The sequence below is a fragment of the Spea bombifrons genome, chromosome 1 (genome assembly GCF_027358695.1).
Source record: "Spea bombifrons isolate aSpeBom1 chromosome 1, aSpeBom1.2.pri, whole genome shotgun sequence".
Taxonomy (NCBI): Eukaryota; Metazoa; Chordata; class Amphibia; order Anura; family Pelobatidae; genus Spea; species Spea bombifrons.
Genome location: NC_071087.1, coordinates 26,818,916 through 26,839,941, shown reverse-complemented (window position 1 = coordinate 26,839,941; position 21,026 = coordinate 26,818,916). Strand labels below are relative to the sequence as shown.

At 41.1% G+C, this 21,026-nt stretch overlaps 1 protein-coding gene across 2 annotated transcripts in view; it reads left to right on the top strand.

Moving 5' to 3' along the window:
• Nucleotides 1-210: 210 nt before the first annotated feature.
• STOX2 (storkhead box 2) overlaps nucleotides 211-21,026 on the top strand; it is a 61,435-nt gene continuing 40,619 nt past the window's right edge. Inside the window, exon 1 of one of the 2 annotated variants that reach the window (XM_053459335.1) lies at nucleotides 211-419. In XM_053459335.1, the coding sequence (XP_053315310.1) occupies nucleotides 407-419 (13 nt within the window). In that variant the 5' untranslated portion in view covers nucleotides 211-406. Of the gene's footprint in view, nucleotides 420-5,289; nucleotides 5,709-21,026 lie in introns of those variants that run through there. The other variant, XM_053459326.1, reaches the window with a different exon arrangement.

The window sequence follows — 21,026 nt, the reverse complement described above, 5'->3', positions numbered from 1 at the left end:
ACTCGCGCCTCGCCATGCAAAGGCTTCCGCCACCCTCCTCCAAGCATGGCGCTTGCGACTGACTTCTAACAGGAAGTGGCTGTACCTTTCACGCGCTTTGTCCTCTGATTAGGGAGTAATAAAGCTTTTTCAAGAAAAGTCGTACGTTCCTGTGGGCAGATGAGGGTAGTTTGTTGAGGCCCGCGCGGCATGGATTTCCGGCGCATTCCGCTTATTTTAAACATCTGCTAGCTTGGCATACTTACAAGAAATGCGAGGACGGTGGAGCTATGCGAAGCAGACATGTTTCCCTACAAATGGCGGAGCTCCATCCTCCAATTAGTATTAACATTCGAAGGGCGCGCTTAGGCGCTGCGCGTTTGTAGTGGGCGGAAGTGAGGAGCGCTCCGCAGGGTGGAGTCACCGCATGCTGCGCTCAGGTAAGGAGGCTTTTTCTTCACGGGTTAGGCCGCCATATCCTCCCAGCGTATAATAAGCCGTATTATTATGATATGAAGTCATGTGCATTTCCTTTTGCTTCTGGGTTATCTGCAGAACCCCCACTCTCTGTCCTCTTCAGTTTTGTCAGCGGCAGGCCCTACCCAGTCTTCTCTAACTGCCAATTTCTCCATGCATTTGTGTTGTACAGGAAATAGCAAGAGGAGGGGAAAGGGGACACCACGGAAATGTTAAAGGGCCACACAGCATGAAAGTGCATATAATGGCTGGGGTGTCCCTTTAGCTAGATCACAGTGCTTAGCAAGGTGGGCCTTGGAGCGCAATGCATTTCACCCTGCACAGAACTTTGTGACCCAGTGTTAGTTTCTCAATCACAAGCCTAACAGTCTGAAATAGATACTTTAGCTTTTCCGAGTATTTTTTCTTGTGCTGGAAGAATGTATACAGAGGGTTATAGAAAGTAATGGATTATGCTGATGTCATTAGGTGTCATAACTCCTACAATGCAAGATCGTTCTAAACTACATCCTAGTGGGCATGTTTTGGTATGATCATTCTACACAATATGGACAAAAGTATTGGGACACCTGGCCATTAAACCTACAAGGACTTCTATTACATAAAAATCCACAAGATTTTGAAGAGTTTCTCTGGGGATTTTTGCCCGTTCATCCAGTAGAGCATTTGTGAGGTCAGGCACTGATGTTGGACGAGAAGACCAGGCTCACAATCTCCATTCCTGTTAAAAAAGATTATTAAAAATGTTTTTTTTTAAATAACCTTTTTAAATAGGGAATGTAGAAGTAGATTTTGAATGATTTTCAGTGGATGACTCATAGAAATGATTTTCTGTTGTCTTCGTATAGTAAAATAGCATAAAAGGTTTTTTTTCCCCCCAGACTGACTTCTGAGTGTGAGACAAGCTATTGTGCAAACATACTGCAATTATATTGATTTCCTGATCGCTAGTTCCCAATGATCAGGTCGATATTTACTGGGACCTGTGCCTAAAATCTCACACTGACTTATATTGATTGAGTTTAGTGCAGAGCTATGAGTTGCAGCATGGCCTGCATATAAAAAAACAAAATTAGGAACATTTTCATATAAGATTATTGATTTTTGGTGCCTGCACTGCTATAAATCCCTTCTTTGACTAGGGTGCGGGTTGGTAGTTGTGAGAAGACAGCAGTGCTTATTAAAACCACACTCAGGGCTTCTTGGGCGATTACCAAGTAGGGAGCTGCCAAATAATATTTAGTCATCGTTAGACATTAAAACGCACTAGTTGTGTACTATTTGAGTGTTGTGATACTTATACATTTGTTATGTGATTTTTGCTTTGAGATTATTTTTTTGCAATGTGGGGGGAAGCATTTTTTTAATTCATGTCTCTACCTGCTGTCACTGAAGTTGAAGACATGCTTAAGTATGCTTCACATGAGCTAAATACTGTGGCTAGCAGCTCAACTTACATTTATTTCAATGGGAGCAGTGCGTGTATGTATGTATATGTGTGTATGAATAAATATATATATATATATATATATATATATATATATATATATATATATATATATATATATATATAATTACACACACTCTCCATGTCTGTGCACAGCATGTTCATGGATATCCTGCTGGCAAGGATATGGAAGCTGTTTTAGCGTGTCCGTTAGACTTTCCCATTGGCGTTATGTCCTATGGGTTCTAGATGGGTGTAGAGAAGGCTTGCTGACTATGCTTGTGCGTCCAAGACTTATAATAAATGAAGAATTAGGTCAGTCTGTCAATCTATGTGTAGTTATTGGGTGCAGTTAATTATTAATAAGACCTAATAATTGTTTGGAATACTCGATTCACTTCATTAGTAACTAGGGTGGGGACATCCTGACATAAGCCTTCAGCCGCAAGCAACGTCAAGAGCTTCCCACATACCATGTCTTCGGAACCGCAGAGAGCGCTATGTGTGGGAGAAAGTCTGTGCTGCTCCTTTTCAAAATAAAAATAAACCACCTTACAGGAATAATGTGCTCTATAGCCGTGGTAATGTGTGTATGCTTAAACAGAAATTACATGTGGAAGAAAAAATGGCTATATTTATAGTAAACTCTAAACCCCCCATTGGTTCAGATCCCGGCAGCATCCGAGGAAGGGAAATATGCTAATATTTTCAGGTATTACATTTTTTTGTGTGTCTAGTTTTTACTTGTTTTTACACAGTGACTGAATTCCTTGTTTGCTTCTTCTGTAGGTCTTACTAGGTTATCGCTGTTAGACAGGACTTGATAGTGTTCAGTGAACGTGACATGTTCCAGATGTATTTTTGGACTCTTGTGTTACTGGACCATGTGTCTAGACTTGGTCCCCAGGCTGAGAAAACCAGCCCTTGCTTAATACATTGAGTCTGATGTGAAAAATAATTTCATGAGATTTCTGAGGGAAAAACAAGCCTTCTGGCATGTCTGGTGTCTGTAGATGATGAGTGTTTAATAATGCTTTTCCATCACCTTTACCCACCATAACTTACGAAAAAATAATTTCAGACACAGAGCCATTGGAACCTGGTTCAGGGTTAAACGGACAGTATAATATCCTTGACTTCTTGAAGTACTCTGTGATAACTTAAATATGCATTCTTCCAAAATGAAAAAAATAACACTTGCCTTCAACAGAAAAGGCTTCCCTGCTGCAGCTGCTACCCTCCTCCGTGGTCCTACTGCCCTTGCTACACATTTGCAAGGGGGCACCATGTGTGTGTGTGTGATATTTCGTCTTGGTGATGATATCGTGTCATATGCAGATTTCTTTTAATCTTTTGAAGTCACTAATTATCAAACGGTTCCAGCAAAAGCAAACGTATTATTATTTATTGTTTTGTATAGCACCATCATATTCCGTAGTGCTGTACAATGGGTAGACAGGACATAACAAGTAGTATATAACATAATAATTCGACTTACAGAAACAACAGGTTAGAAGGGCCCTGCTGAAACCACCATTTATTCGAAGTGCGTACCTTTTATTGGGCAGACATATGCAAGTTCCATCTGAAGAAGAGACCTCTGGGGTCCTGAAAGGGCAAATTAAAAGAAGTTTTGTTTGCCAGATTAGTAGCCGTTCTTATACTGTACATTGTAACCAGTGCTTCTGTCATGGTGCTTTGAAGGATTAGATGATCTCTTTTCCAAACATAGATCTGATTTGATGTATTCTCGGTCATGGCATTCCCTTAAGGCAGCCTTTTATTATTTTTACACACCTGGTGCTTAGAAAAATAATTAAATGAGGTTAAGCAATAGATCTTTGTGGCACTGTCAGTGTGCCATGTATGCCAATTAGCCATGAGCTGTCCGTCTTGTAACAGCTGTATTGAGCCTTTCTCTCTGCAGAGGTGGCAGCCCTTTATTCTGTTGAGCCAGTTGGTAGCAGTCAACAAACATAGCCGCACAAAACCGCACAAAGCCGCACTCGGCGTGAAGGAAATCGGAGACTTCCATATCAGTTTTATGCCGCTCGGGTTGCACTGCGGTGTTCTGCAGCTGTCAGAAGACCTGTCCCTTGTTGTCTGTCTTGTGTTTATTAAAGTGTACATGCACACAAACACACACGCATATGTAAAAGTTGTTTTGGACCCCCCCCTTCCCCATAGCCCCTTTTTATACAAACATTTTCTTTCCCTCTTGGAGAGGGCTGGGCTATCCTAAAAATACACAGCTTTGTATGTAAATAGACGAGAGCTGATTATAGGCTGGGACTACAGCCAAGGATTGAGAGAGCCTCGGGGTGTTTTACATTAAAATGTGATGCCTGACAGGATCAGTGTGTCTGTCTTAACCCTGTAGTGGAATGGTATTGATCTCCTGGAAAAGGAAAGGCGCTGCTGCCTCTGTCCATACAGAACGGTGCAGTTTCGGGGTGCCACACTGCCACTCATGGCCCTCTGAAAAGTTGGGATTTGATGACATATCGTGTGAATATGCAGCTTCAAGGCTGCCTTTCCAAGGGTGAAAGAGTTAAGACGGCTTCTTGATTAGCATGAGACTGGGTTGGCTGCCTCGCTGCCTGCCCTTCAATAGCTTTTCACTGCATTCAAAGGCAGAGAGCCATTCAGCAGAGGAACGCTAGCAACCGAGCAGGATCTGCAGCATTTGGGATTACCTGGAAGCAGAACTGCATCTCATTGTGCTGTAGAACTCTGTTCTTGTGAATGTGTTTCTGGGAAGAAAAAACAAAACAACCAAAATAATAATAGGAATATCACCAGTGTCAGAAACAAAGGCTGGAACGGAACAAGGAGGACAGGAGAGACTGATCTGCAAATATACGTGATATGACCAGCTCTTACTTATCACTGTGACAATTGGTGCATGATCTCGTGAAGGATGCAATGGGCTCTTTTACACACGATGTGTAAGGAGCGGCTGCGTGGCTGAGAAAAATGAATATCGCCCCTTGATTCCTGCAATGCCGATTTACATCGCCTCATTGATTCACTCCGTGGAGCTTGATAGGTGAAGAGAGAGAGGAGTCAAAAACAAAATCTACCTTCGTCATCATCGCCTCATTTTAATTCCACAACCATTGGGATTTTGACACGGTTTTTTCTTTTGGAAGATCTTGGGTGCAGAGGTTTATATTGAGACCAAATTCCCTGGGTTTTTTTTTGTTTTGTTTTTTTCTCCGTTTTTTAAGCGGTATTTGCTTGGTTCTTTTGTGTTGTGCCTCACAGTTGGCTAAGCAGCCCTATGCTGAATCAAGCTATTGTTTGGGATCTCAAAGCTTTCACGCTACAAATCTCTGCTCGCTCCCCCTCCCCTTCTTTGGCTGAGAAGCCACATAATGTGCCTTTCCTCCACATGAATCTGGAAGCTATAAGCTGGATTGATTGCAAATGAAGTGTAATGCATTGTGGGACGTTTGTAAAATTGGATCATTCGAGGGAGAGAACGAACGGACCGACAGCTTGCTTCCTAGAAGAGGTAGCGGCAAAATGTTTCCAGCCTGTGCTCAAGCTGTGTGCTTAATGTTTTGATGTAGAAAGAAGAGCAGCGGTGAGGCCTGTCTCATGCAGCTGGACAATTAGGCACCAGGTAGCCTCAGAATGAAGAAGACTCGGAGTACAACCTTACGCCGGGCCTGGCCTAGTGCTGATTTTTCCGACCGGGCCTCGGACCGCATGAGGTCCCGTAGTGAAAAGGACTATCGCCTGCACAAACACTTTCCACCAGCTTTCATTTCCCAGGCATCACGGGGCTATATGACATCAGGTCTGTTAAATCTCTTGTCTTCTTTTCCTGTGCTTCACGTTGGTTCGTGGTTGTTATGAAGATGTACAATGATTTATTTATAGATGCTTTTTTTCTTGATGGGTTTGACAGGAAAGTAACGGGGGGGGGCTCTGTTTGCAAATCTAAGTGCATCATTCCTGTCTTGCATGATTATTCATATTTCTGTATGTATATCAATGTGAATGTGTCCACCCAGGTAATATGTATCAGCATGTTTGTGCTATTGTAACGGCATGCGATGCATATATTGTAGTCGGCTGTTCCTACATCCACCATTTTGTACATCACTGGCATCTTTAGTTAGGCCTCTTGGTATAATGTTATTTGCCAAATAATGTATGCAGCGTATTTAGATCCCAGGCTGTAGGAGGAAGCCTGAATGGCTGCCCTCATCTCACCAGCCCCTCTCTCCATTTTTTATTTTTTTATTTAATTTTTTTAGCTTATTATTGACTGCATATGTGCAGCTGCTTGTCCGGTGCTTACAGTATGCTGTAGGCAGAATATTATACGTATTTCATGAAGATATGCTTTTACCTGCTAACCTAGTGCTTCTTGCCTGTCATTTAGAAGAACCACCAGAGGGAAAAAAGCCTCCTGACACCGGAGGTGGCTGCATATCCCTGCTGCAGAAATGGTGCAGTAATGTTGAAAAGATACCTTTTAGATGACTTATATAGCTCGATATCCTGTAGCTTTGTGCAATGGGAATACTGATAAATACAGAACAATTACCCTAGTAGCCCATGGTTTTCAGTTTGGTTATACTTCTACCACAATGTATTTGATTAGCCCCTAATTCATATGGTACATGAAGGGGGGCGTCTGGAAGCAGGCATGGTTAAGCGGTGGAAGAAATCTATTTAAAGACTGCTGCGTAATCGCGATGCAAAGCAGCCCTGGACTGCAAAACAAAAAAAAGATTGAGCTTTACAGCCCATACTTGGGCTACATTGTGATCAAGACGAAGATATCGCCCAAGACATGTTTAGCAAGGCCTGGAATAAATCCATCAGCTGAAATACGTTTCCATCCTAAATGCATAACACTACTAATACGGTGCTAATTTATCATTGTGAATGATGTAGCTTCACAATTTAGATTTTAGTTGGGATTGTCTTATTTTTTTGGAATATTTTCCAAGGAAGTTGGTCTATTCATATTTATGAAGTATTTTCAAGGCCTTCCTTTCTTATCACCCGTGCTATTAGGATGATTTCAATAGGAGATAGGTGTGTGTGTGTAGATGTATTTATATATAATGGGTGATATTGGATAACTATGCATAGAAAAATAACACACAATTATACACAATCTACATTTGCGCATACATGGCTTTTATTTTGTTTTGATAGGTAGATATGATTCCAAGTAACATAACTGTGTATCATATAAAATGAGAAATGTAGGCCTCTACAATCTGCCTTAGAACAGCTCGGCTTATCTCTTCTGTCCTTGGGTTCCGTTCCGTTACTCTGGGAAGATTCCATTCCATCTTTTATATAAATGCAATGATTTCATCAACAAAATAGCTAAGCAATGAAAGATTTTGTAAACCTGAACCTCAGAAATGTAGGCATCAACAAGACTTATTCACCTACAATAGGAACTGACTGCATCACCTCCAGGGAATACCCACGTCTTATAGATAGATAGATAGCTAGATATGTGTGTGTGTGTGTGTATATAATATTTATATACCATGATTTTTCTTTCATTGTGTTCATGTGAAATAAATGATATAAATATGGCTGCCTGCGCTCGCATAGGAAACACGGCTTCATCTCCCAGTGACGTTGTGGCTTTCTTTTGGCCACTTGAGTGAGCCTGACTCAGCTGTATTGAGCAGGAGTGTATCGTGTATTGCAGCTCTTCTGTTCTGCATTATGTTTTGTTGCCCCTCCATTTCTGCATGTAAAAATATCTTTATTTAGGAGTATTTTGCCTGTGTTACAGATCCTTGCACAGTCTTGGTGCCAGCTACATTATGTCACTTAGTTAGATACTGAGATGTGATAAATATCCCCCGGATCTGCTTTAGCTCTATGGGAGGCCTCATCTGGCAGTTCATTCTCTGGCTTGATGCTGAAATGTGAGAACGTGTTGTGTCTTTTTTTTTACAATCAGCCGTGCAGCGATCTGTAAAGAGGGGACGAGAGGCAACGTGAATAAGAAAACTTGTTCTCTGTTTCCGTGGAGTAGTAAAGGGTCCACGGAAAAGGTTTTCTTTCAGGTAACGGATTGCCTCCTACAAATGTGCATAGCGACAATTGTATATATTTGTAGGTTTCCAGCTACCCCAAAGCCTGCATGCTACAAAAGGGAGCATCTTCTTTCCCACCTCCATCCCCCAGCATTATTTATGAGGAAAATCTACCATTTCTTAATGAGCAGGTTAACAAGATCGCAGGTCACTTGTGTTTAATGGGTGAAGACACAAAAGCAGACACATTTTGTCAGGTTGAGAATACAAAATTACCATTAACATTAAAGTGTACAATCTACAAAGTTAACATTGATAAACATACAGAAATATTGGTACAAAAGAAGAAAGGGGTCCTTGTGTGACTATTCTGGTGTATTTTAAGGAACTAAGAATCAGGTTAGACCCTTAACTGTCGTGAAATAACTGGAAAGCACACCCACTGTTCACTCTTCACCCCGTGTCCACAAGCACTAGAATGACAGAGCCAAGACGTCCGGGAGTAATGCGGTGACACCAATCATCATTTGGGGGTGGGAGGGGATGGAGCGGTAATTGTCTTGTTAGATCGGGCCTTCGTTTGCTTTGTATTGGGTAGATTTATCATTATCGTAACAAAGCCTATGGAAAGTGCTGATTTTGAAAAACATTCTGTTATTTTAGTGTGTGAAATCTAATTTGTATTTTAATGGTTAGTCTTTTCATTAGCCATGTAGCCAATAGCCCATTGAATTCCAGGGGGTTATTGATTAAGCGCCAAGTGTGGTGGGCTAGCGGAAGTTCTTTAATGGCCAGTGAGGGTTAGGTGTTTTTGAATAGTGCAGGTACTTGAATAGACAACTTGGCATGACAATGAAACAGACATAGAAGTTGACACAGAGAAGACCATTGCAAGCTCAGATTTTAAAGGGAAACATGAATACTGCTTTACTTTATAAAAAAAACTAAAAACTTTCACTCTGCTAACTCCATTCAACCAACTGTTCTACAAAATCTAATAATGAAATCGTAGGAGTTTAGCAGATGAAAAACAAAGCAAAAATACCTTAAATCCCTACGCACCTGTTATAAGCATTTTGTTTTTCCCATATACTTTTATATTATATCATACACTTTTAAATTATATCATACACATGTATATATCGTCGGTTCTGCATAGAGTGTGACCCAAAACGGTTACTGCTAACGTCTTGATATCTTCCACCGTTAGGAAGCATGTTTTGTTTTTTTGCGCTGTACTTTATTGAAGCCGTTTCTAAAGCATTAGCGAGGTTATTCTGATGGATGGATATTTTTACAAACTTGCAGTCCACCCTGTAGCCGCATTGGTTTCTCAAGCCGCTCTAAACAAAACTAGTAAATCCCGAAACCCATAAATCAGAACTTGAAATTTACTTGTAGATATAGCTATATAAAGATACTTAGAAGCCAATTAGTGTTTTATATTTGGAAGGAGTTCTATATACAATTTTCCAAAATGTTTACAAGCAGCAATAACGTTTTTAGGATCTATGGCCCTCTGGCACCTGGGTTATTTCACGTCTCGACACAACCAAATTCTCCTTTTCCTCTCTTTTTTTTTACGTGCTGATGTCTTCTGTCAGTTTACTCCAAATACTACATACATTATCGTTCTTTCACTCATAAGCAAACACGGGTCAAACGGTTATGCATGACTGTGTGTATAATATACAATAAAAGAGAATAATAATCTACTAGAGTTCATGGCTCCTCATCCAAAGAAATATTGCTTAGAATATATGATATCCATGTCAGCATGCGCAAGTGAACCAAGGTTGCCCGCCCCTTAATCTTTTATTAAGAGAAACCTCACCCTTCATTTTAAATGTTTATACACATTGGCTCCTTTCTTCAACGTTTTCAGTCAACCGTGGCCAAGTTCTGACTTTTCTCATTGACACGAAGAAAGGAGGATTGTGTAACATGCAGTCGTTTTAAGACGCGTTGCTGGAAAGAACACACATTGTGTGAACGTGTCGTGTAATGTTATAAGGCAAAATTTGCAACTTGTTTAATGCGTTTTTGTCAGATGTTTATACAATTATCAAAATAGAATGCTGGTGTCCTATATTTAATTCTGTTAATGGCTAATCTTTTAGTCAGTCTTCCATTGTAACCTTCCTATAGAAGCATCAATATAATGGCGTCCATGACCAAAATGAAGGTAGGGGGCGTTTCTTTGGCATGAACGGGTCATTCTGGAAAGCTTTATCATTAGTATCTGTCACCACAGTGTAATAAAAGTAAACTAAACCAAAATAGAGGTTTATGCTGGGATGATGGTGAGTGCAAACATTGAGGAGGAGTTGCTAAGGTTATTAAAACACAAAGGTGGCTCTGCAATGTATAAGATTTTAATGTTGAGATTAGGGCTGAAACAACTAATCGATAAAATCGATAATAATCGATTATGAAAATCGTTGGCAACGAATTTCATCATCGATTAATCGGATCGATTTTTATCGATTACAAAAAGAGGTTTTTTTCAGAGCAAATGCTCTGAAAAACCCCTCTCCTTATATAATCCGACCTCAAACAGAGATCGGATTATAACACCGGAATCCAGATCCCCCGCAACGCTGCAGGAGACCTGGATTCCCCTCACTGTCGGCTGGTCTCTCTCTTCCGTCTCTCTCTTCCGTCTCTCTCTTCCGTCTCTCTCTTCCGTCTCTCTCTTCCGTCTCTCTCTTCCGTCTCTCTCCCCCTCCCATCTGCCTCCTCCCCCCTCCCATACGTCACTCTGCCTCTCTACCCGGCACCGTTACTCACAGGAACTTTCCCTGCAGCTTCATAGAAGCCTCAGTGTAAGTGAAGGTGAGTAACGGAGGCTGTCTGTGCGATGCTGACCCTCACCGGCTAACAGAGAATCATCCTCTCTGACAGCCGGTGGGGGTCTGCATCGCACAGACAGACTCCGTTACTGCCCTTCACTTACACTGTGGCTTCTATGAAGCTGCAGTGAAAGTGCCTTCAGTAACGGAGCCGGGTAGAGAGGCAGAGCGGTGTATGGGAGGGGGGAGGAGTCAGAGGAGTGTATGGGAGCCACCCTCCAATACACCACCTTGGCTCCTCCCCCTCTCATACGCCACTCTGCCTCTCTACCCGGCTCCCTAGTGTCTTGTCAGAAACGGAGGTTCACAGGAGGCAGAGTGGAGTATGGGAGGGGGGAGGAGGCAAAGTGATGTATGGGAGGGGGAGGAGCCAAAGTGATGTATGGGAGGAGCCAGAGTGGAGTATGGGAGGGGGAGGAGCCAGAGTGGTGTATGGGAGGAGGCAGAGTAGAGTATGGGAGGGGGAGGAGCCAAAGTGATGTATGGGAGGGGAGGAGGCAGAGTGGTATATGGGAGGGGAGGAGGCAAAGTGATGTATGGGAGGGGAGGAGCCAAAGTGATGTATGGGCGGGGGAGGGGGCAGAGTGGAGTATGAGAGGGGGAGGAGCCAGAGTGGTGTATGGGAGGGGGAGGAGCCAGAGTGGTGTATGGGAGGGGGAGGAGCCAGAGTGGTGTATGGGTGAGTTGTAGTGGTGTATGGGGGGTATTATGAATTTTTAGGGCATATAGGGGGTATAAGGCATATGGATATTAGGCATATCAGGGGGGCATAAACATATCTGGGGTAAAAGGTATATCAGGGGGCTCAGTGGCATATAGGGGGTATAAGACATATCGATATTAGGCATATCAGGGGGGCATAAAACAAATCTGGGGGTAAAAGATATATCAGGGGGCTCGGTTGCATATCACTGCCATATAAGGAGTATAAGGCATATCAGGGGGCACAGTGGCATATCAGGGGGCACAGTGGAATCTGGCATATAAGAGGTATAAGGCATATATGGGGGCAGAGTGGCAAGCTGGGGGTCAGATGTGCATAACTGGGGGCAGTTTGGTAAATAAAAAATTTAAACAAGGCTTTTTTCTCAGTTTTTTTTAAATATGAAAAATAGTTAACATATGAATTAATATTTACTAATAACTTTGTATTAAAACCTAGTTTGAGAAACACCGTGTTTGGGTTCTTGTAGCTTTTATTATGTCAGTAAAATAAGAAGGTGAATAGAGAGAGGCCATTACAATAAAGAGATGAAAGTGTAAATTGTACGTTTTTTATTGCAATTTTTCTTCAATTTAAAATAATGTATTTTTTTATCCGATTAATCGATTAATCGACAAAATAATCGGCCAACTAATCGATTATTAAAATAATCGTTAGTTGCAGCCCTAGTTGAGATTTCTTTGTCAAAATTCAATCATAGATAAAACAACCGTTCCATCAAGACAACATAAAGTTCCCTCCTCTGCTCTGATTTGGGTTAAATCTCAGTCGTACTAGATTTATTTCTAGACTCCTATATAGATCATACACATGTGTAACAGAACAACATATACTCTTAACAACCGACACCTTAATACTCTGCTATAAAGACATCATTTTTCCCAAATCAAGGACTCAGGACTTTTTATTCTGGCCAAGGCCCCTTGCTGCAAGACCAGGGCTATATGAGCCTCTGCTGTGGCGCTACTTAGTTGGCCGGTTACAAGAGAGATCTCTGACGTCCCCAACCAGTCCATTCACACTATGGAGGCTGTGCCATGCACCTTTAAGATGTCATATCACAGCTCTCTGCCGAGAGGACAGTGGACGGAAAGTGATGACTACTAAGGGGACATTTTCATTTTATTATAATAATAGTTACAATTATGAGGGTATATCAATGGAATGGACCTTCTATTGATTATTGGAGCATGATCTTATCCATATTGTATAATTCTTCTTCATTTTTTCAGGCTTGCCCCACTACTCGTTTCATTGCCATTATATAACATCTTTAGTATACTTATTGATGCCTTACACACTTAGGGTTGTGTAGAAAGTGTTATTATTGCTCAGAGTGGCATGAATAGTAAGCAGTCAGCAAAAGCAGTTCATTTAGTTGCTATGATGGCTGCACCACTTTCCAGTAGATTAACACTTTATACATAACCCTCAATATCTTAACCCTTTTCAGGCCTAGGGGTTTTTAACCTAAGGACCAAAATGTATTTGTGATTTCTACAAAATGGCTTGTAAACCTCAATTTCCCTCTTCCATGTTTGACGAACCTGGACAAATTATATATCATGAGAAGAGGGCCTTCTTTTAAAACTATAGAAATACATAAAACAATAATAATTAGTGAAAATGGGTACTAAAATAAGGAAGATTACAAAAAGGGTATTATTTTTCTTCTATACGGTAAGTGCCACGGCTATACAATGACCGAATTTATGTTCGTCAACATCTCTTGATTGGTCATACCTTACATACATACATACCCTGTACTGTTCTAAGTACAGTATGGCTCAAGATATGTCATACATATTTGGTGCCACTGATATGGTGACATCACTGGGGGCCCTATATATTTATATTGTATTCATAGTTTTTTTATATATATATACAAATCGTACATTTAATTTATTCATTTTTTGGAAGAAGAGGAAGAATTTCTCTCCCTCCTGCTCTATAGCCCGACATTGCTGATTGCAATCTGTGTGAACTTCTAGTGGGTCAGCAGTGACAGCTATGGGATGGGAATCTCCATGTGACTGGGCATTCCTTGAATGATGGTTTATCGGCATTTGCAGGAAAACTGGCTTGTGCCGACAGGGGAGAGTCCAAAGTCAGGATGTCCTGGTGCGTCCTGATGGGCTTCTTGCCGCGTGTGTAAGGATGTACCAGCACGTCCTAAGGGGGCTGAATGTGTTAAAGGACTTGAGTTCACTTGAGGTTATTTATAGACCGTTTGTGAATCTTGCATACCCAGGAAAAGGAGAGCATCGGGTTCTGCATTATGAATGAAGGTGCTGTGAATGTGAGAGTTCCGTACCTATATCTGGGTAAAATTAAATATAGAAATATTATGGCCTATTGCTCAAGTCCAAATTGTAATGTGATGTACTACTTATGTCCTGTAACATAAACAAAATGTATATAGACCTTATCTAAAACATTATAACCATGTTTTTTTTATTACTGGCTAGATGTCTAATTTTGGTTTGTCCTTTTTTTTTTTGTTTTTGATTCTAACACTTACAAGAAACCTAAAATACACCACCCACTCCAACCTCCACTATAAAAGCAGCCAATCACTGGCAGGAAAGAGCTTTCTCTGAAGTCAGGAAGAGTGCCGAATGTGCATGTGCATAGGTGGTCTCATTAGACCCCCTGGAAATCTTGCATGGACCGGTGCTAGAGCTGACTGGCATGGTGTATCTACATATGTGCTAGATGGGATGCATCTCCTGCAAACAAGAATACCTATAGACTTAACATTTGCATGAGTACCTCCAGGTCACGTTCATAGCTTTAATGTTCGTTCCACTGATCCCAATAGAAGATCTTGCAGCTGTCAGAAGCGAGGGGTATCACTTTCAGTCGGGCAATTTGATGTTTATTTTACAGAACTGGTTGCACAGAACAATGTGAAGTTGAATAGACTCTGCAGGTCTGGCACAGTTACATGTTCTGCTGGTATGGCTGTATGGAAGGAGCAGGTTAGGAGTGTAAACATTCAGCGTGAAGAATTGCCACCACACGTTATAGATCTGCTTAAATAAATAGAGTAGAGGAACTTCCCTGCATTGCAGTTTATTCAAGGCCTTATTTGTTGGCTAATTAACCCTTTTGTGTGTCAGGGTGTGATACATTACAGATATTGTTAACCTTTCTGTTATCTTTGACAACCATCTTGGCAAGAGGATGATGGTTTATGGTTATTTTCATTCAGTAATGAAAGGTGATCTGTTTTTTTTAGTTTAGGGTAAATAACATTGCAGCCAAAAGGAATGCTGATTATTGTAACTTGTAAGAGTAATTACAGAGCAAGTCCCATGGAAAAAAACTTAGAGGATTAAAGAGGGACTCATGGAAAAACAAATATTATTAGAGTTAAATACGGCACTGTATACAGTAATGTAGATTAGCATTATTTCATTCTCCAGTAAGCCTCAGACCTTGAGTCTGCCATTGTTGTCAGATGTGATATTTTGGCTGCTTTTTGCACTGAGCTAGTTCTTTATACAGGGTGAATGAAATCCTGCTTGTCCAATGAAATCTTTTCCTCCATAGGTTTTAATTAGTCAGCTTCGAGGTCTGAGTGATTGGGACCAAGCCATTCAATTGTTTACCACAACAGAGTATTATATGGAGTCAGGTTGTTTGTCTAGCCAAGGTAACACCACATACACGTGACAAGTGTGCGACTGTGTGAAAACTGTATGGGAATTTTGTAAACTACTTTTTAAAAACAAAATACAACATTTAAAGATACTAACAAAAAGTGATCGTTCCATATAAATCTGTATGTTTATAAAGAAGTTTTAAAACCATTTCACCTAACCAGTCTCACTTTTTAGTATGTCTATTCTTATTTTCTTTTGAAACATTGAACCACCTTTTGTTTTATTTTTTCCTTTCCTTCAGTGGAAATTAAAGTGAGGGGGAAAAAAACAGACTTGACTCTTATGATAAAATGTTACTTTTGGCTATTTACAGTATTTGCTTGATTATAAGATGAGGTGTTTTTTTCTTTTTCTCTCTTCTTAGAATCGAGGTTGTGTTTTATCCAGACCTCAGATCCACCACACAGCCGACAGCCTAGGGGCTTGTCATTCACTCGCTCTTTCATTCTCTCTCTGTCTTCCTGCCTAGAGGTTGCCTGTTGTTTCACTTGCTCTAAAATGCATGTGTGTGTTTGTTGTTTCTTGCATTATCAGATATGTCTGTTATGGTAGTAACTTCTAGTCTTAAACCATGAAATCATTCCATATACCAAATCCTCCCATGCAGAGAACACACCTCCAATAAGCATCTTTCCATCTAAGGTCTTTTCTTCCATCCAGTTCTTGGCAGCATATCCCCATGGCAAAGACAACGATATAATCTGTTAGCCAAGAACAAATTAATTGAGTAACAGGAGCGCAGGATCGTGGATCCGGGTATGATATGTACCCACAGTTTCCTTTAAAATAAACTACCGTGTATTTCTGTTTGGAGAGGTTGCTCATTATCATCTATTTCAAACTGGGACATGAGCTTACCTATAGGTGTGTGTGTGTATATATATAATATGTTGTGACAAACCCTATAGCATGAGGGCCATACATGTCACTTTTAGGGGTCCTAAGCACAGTCCTCTAGGGCAATCAGAGTCAGGAACAGCAGCTTTGAACCAAAACAGCACTTTATTTTTAATTGCTGAAACCCCAAAAACCAAATCATAAAAATAAAACCTAGCTCCCAATTGGAGCCCTCTTTAACTTAACTATGCTGGTCTAGACTGACCAGCCTAATCACCCACTACCTCAACCTCCCAACCAGACCCAGCTACGCCAGGCTCTGGAAAACCTCCCCCAGACAGCACACAAAAAAGTCCAGGCAGGTATTGCCTCACTTGGCTCAGGGATGGTCTTCTTCAGGGCCTCTCCTTGCCCTGGGAGCTCAGGGAACTTCCTCTTCCCCCAACAGTCTCCCTGAGTATCAGGCTCCAGGGGTTTTTAATGTCCAGCACCTGTGCCTGATGCCGGCCCCATAGGAATCCCGGACCGGATCCTGTGGACTTCTTGCCTCCTGGAAAACCCGGCATGGAATTTCCACAAAATGGGGAAATGGAGCATTGGCCCACCCTGCTCTCCAATTGCTCCACCCCAGGGACCCATATTTACGATCTGGATAGCACCTGTACCCAAATGCGACACTAAGCATCTCCCTGGGGTTCACACTGTCACATATCCTCCCCACCAGCTCAGAACCATGGGGCTGAGCGACCATGGGACTAAGCAGCTCTGCTGATGACGTCCCTCTTAGGTTGGCATCAGGGGGCTTTCCTTTCCACACACCATAAATGTGGCCCGGTAGTGGATACTTCCTCCTTGTATCCATCTGCCCTTCTGGGTTTCTGCAATGATCAGTGAACGGGTAACACTTTGCACAGCCACGTCGCTTCTCTGTACAAATGATGACCATCGTAGCTTGTCCATTAAGAAGGTCTACCCTGTGTGGTCTACACGATACAGCCAAGCGCACACCATCTTCAAGCTGTTTCCCTGTAGCTTGTTCACCATCACTCCATTTGATGCCAAGCCCATGTTTATGGTCATTTACCCTAGATGCATGTAAACGGTGTACCTTACGGTCAGCTGTAGAAGGCTCCACCTTTGAAGTAGGGTTTCTACCGGACCTGGGACCACCTGCTCCCTGGAGCAGCTTACTGCCATGCTGCTCTACTAGTTGGTCAGTACTCCTAGCACCATGCATGGACCCTCCTTCACTTAACTCATAAAGCTTACATTTAATGGCATTCTTAATCACAGTCTTTTTCTCCAGACATCTTGTATTGTACTGTGGCCGCTCACCTGCTGCTTGTACAATATTTAACGTTTCAGATACGGTGTCCTCTTCCTCCTGGACCTTAAGCTGTTTCTGTAGAGCTAGCTTGGCCTCCCTCTCTTCAGCTAGCTGTATACCCAGTTCATCTAACTGGAGTTGTAGTAGTACATGTTTTTCTACTGCAGTAACCCTTTGTTCCTCAAGGGTTGCTTTCACCTCTCTCAGCTCTAAGGTTGATATTTCCAGTTGATGTCTGAGGGATTTATTGTCTTTCTGCAGTTCAAGTCCAACTTCTTGAAGCTTTTCATTGGACATGAGGGCTTTCTCCAGACTCTCTGACAATTTGTCTCTCTCGGTCTGGATATCAGCAAGCTGCCTCATTAATGTTTGCCTGTCACGTTCCGTGTTACTCAGTATCGCTTCCAGGTTACGTTGGATCATATCACTCTCCCGTAAAGCTTGATCTCTGTTGTGAATAGCCAATCCTAAATCCTCCTCTTTTAGAAGCATAGCTGCCTCCATTTGCTTTAGCTGAGCGTCTGCGTCCTGTAGCTGATCCTTGCACGATTCCAGTTCTGCCTTTTTCTGGAAATACTTGTCTTTTAGTGCTATGTTGGCCTTATGAAGTTCAGTGTTCTCTTTACTGGCTTTAAACAAGGCCTGGATTTCACCTTGCAGTTCTTTTACGGTCTCCTGCAGCTTTACTTTTTCTAGACGCTCAACTGCAAGTGTTAAATTCACACTGCTATTCTCAGAAAGGAGCCTAAATACACGCTCCGCGTCCTCTTTACCTTTCTGGGACACCTCTGCGAGACGTTTTTCAGCCACCAGCTTTTGTTCCTGCAACTGTTGCATCTCTTGCAGTTTTGCTGACATGTCAACATCATGTTTTCCTCTATAAGCAGCCACTTCAGTTTGTAAAGTGAGATTCTCTCTCTCAAGCTGGCCAATAGTTCGGTGCAATTCCGCCTGTAATTGTGCTGCTTGTTTTTTAACCTCTATTAATTCATGTTCTTTTAGCATATACTCATCAGTCAGCTTTTTGTTCTTGCAGACCTGTTTCCCAACATACTCTGACTGCTCAATCACATAGAGATTCAGCTCATCTCTTGGCATAGCTTCCACTTTCCTGAGCTTGGTAGTCCATGCCACATTGTTACATACGCCACGACTCAGTTTTTCATAGCAAACATTCAACTCTGTCAGTCTCTTAATTTCATAGTCTCTCTGTTTGATAGCATCTTGTTTATCGGTTACTTTCAGCTGCGAGTTCAAATCAGAGACTTCACCCTGGTGCAGCCACTTTAAGGATTCAATTTCCTCCTTTAACTCTTGTGCCTCAATACAGGACCCTGCACACTTTATATATGCCTTTTGTTTTTTTGTTCCGCTAGGGGGCGCTTGTGTATTTGGTCGGTTTCTCCAATTTGAAAATTAAAACAGAAAGAAGTTTATGATAGTGTGGTATGTCAAATGGACTTTTGGCATAAAAAAGGTGTATATGCACTCACACTTTAAATGGGATGATCAAGCCTTATATATAAATCCTCCACGGTCCACGTGTGGAGTATATGCAAAAAGAAAACAGAGAAAAATAAAAAAACACAATGGTGTGGTATCTTAACAGTGTTCTGACACGCCAGAACAGGTGTACACTTACAGTTAGTAACTGATGTGTCTGGCTTCTAGCAGTTTCCTCAGTGCTTCCTGGTCCCGTGTTGGTACATGCAGCTTTGTACATAAAATTAGTCCACCAGGTAAGTATAAGGAAATAAATTTATTCTGGGCAGGTGCCCTATTCCATAAAATACACTACGTGTATAGGATATACCTATCACGTTTTTAAAAATAATAAAATAAATTTTAAAAGTACCAAAAAATACAAATGAAAATAAAAGGTAAATGTCCGATTGGATGTAAGGACGGGAGCTCTATCCGTCCTATCTCTACGCGTTTCGCCTGTGTCGTGGCTTCCTCAGGAGTATCTTGCATGTTGTTTTGTTCGTCTTTTTATTCTTATGGGGGGCGCCATCTTTGTGTTTGACGTCCGTGCGTCTGACGTCAGTGTCTTCTTTCTCCTCCCAGCGTCCGTTCGTCACTCGCTTGTACAGCCTCCTTTCTCTGACGTTGTCCTCTCTGTTCATCCCTCCCATGTTTCAGGGTAAGTAATCAATGCGGGGAGCGGGGAGATAAAAAATTAATGTTTAGCGTAACGACCTGAAGATGTCGTTTCTATTTTCTAGGTACATTTCTCCTCCGGGAAATCGGGTGGAAAAAAAAGGAGGGGGGGGGGTTCGGAACACGGACATTCCGGGAGATGAGAATATACTCTCATAGACAAGAGACAGCAAAAGAAGTAGAAAAGAGTGCCCTGATGTATACTGTATCACCTCAATAAAAACATAGAAAAAATATGGAAAAAATCCCAAATCACTGTATGTGTATATGCTTCTTAAATATATATGTGTTTAATCAAATACAATTATGGTCTGAATGTATATACAATGAAACTCAGCACAATATGGTGTCAATAATGCTGTTACTAAAAGAATTAAAAAATATTATTATTAAAAATATTATTAATGGTGGATCATTCATTTTGTTGGTTTATATGTGTGCTAGAATGTCCAACTCCATGTTTAAGCCGCCTTTTTTAAAAGTTCTCAATTTAAAAATCCATTCAGTTTCTCGTCTTGATAAGTTTTCTATTGTGTTGCCCCCTCTCCAGTTAGGGGGGACCCAATCAATACCCATGATTTTTAAATTTTCTAATGTAAATTTTGGACATGAGTTACAGTGTCTTGGGACGCTGTGTTTCGTGTTATGGTTTCTGATATTTCCTATATGTTCTAGAATCCTCTCCTTCAGTGGTCTTGATGTCCTGCCCACATATTGGATCCCGCACCCACACTCTAATAAATATATTACATTTTTAGATGTACAATTAATAAAATGTCTAATTGTATATGTTTGACCCGTAATAAAACCTATGAATTGATCTATTTTCTTTGGTAAAAATGTACACATTTTGCAGTGGCCACATTTATAAAAACCCTTGGGTTTTTCACCTAAAAAGGGAATGTGGGATTTTCTTAGTATCATTCTTAGGTAAGGTACTTGGGGCTAATAAAGTTTTAAGTGAACCAGTTTTTTTAAAAATGATCTGTGGCTTTTCTGGTATTATATTTCCTAACACCTCATCTCCTTTTAGTATGTGCCAATGTTTCTCCAATATTTTCTTAATTTGGTGTGCCTGGGTATTATACTGAGTAAAAAAAGAAAAACTAAAGTCCTTAGGTTTTTTGGTATCCATTTCTTTCTTTGTTAGTAACTGAAGTCTGTTCATGTTGTCCACTTGTTGCAGGCTGCTTTCTAACCTCGCAATAGGGTACTTTTTTTCAATGAATTTTTGCTTCATTTCTTCCGCTTTTTCTTTAAAATCTTCATTTTTGGAACAATTTCTTCTCACCCTCATCAGTTGGCCCTTCGGTATGTTGTTGAGCCACCTGGGATGGTGACAACTCGTATAATGGATGTATCCGTTTCTATCTGTTGGTTTCGTATAGTTCCTTGAACATATTTTCTTTCCTTCTGAAAATAGTTCCACATCTAAAAACTCTATTTTTTCCTTCTGAATGTTAGACGTAAATTTTAGGTTAAAATCATTATTATTAGTGTATTGTATAAAAGCTTTTAATTCATCT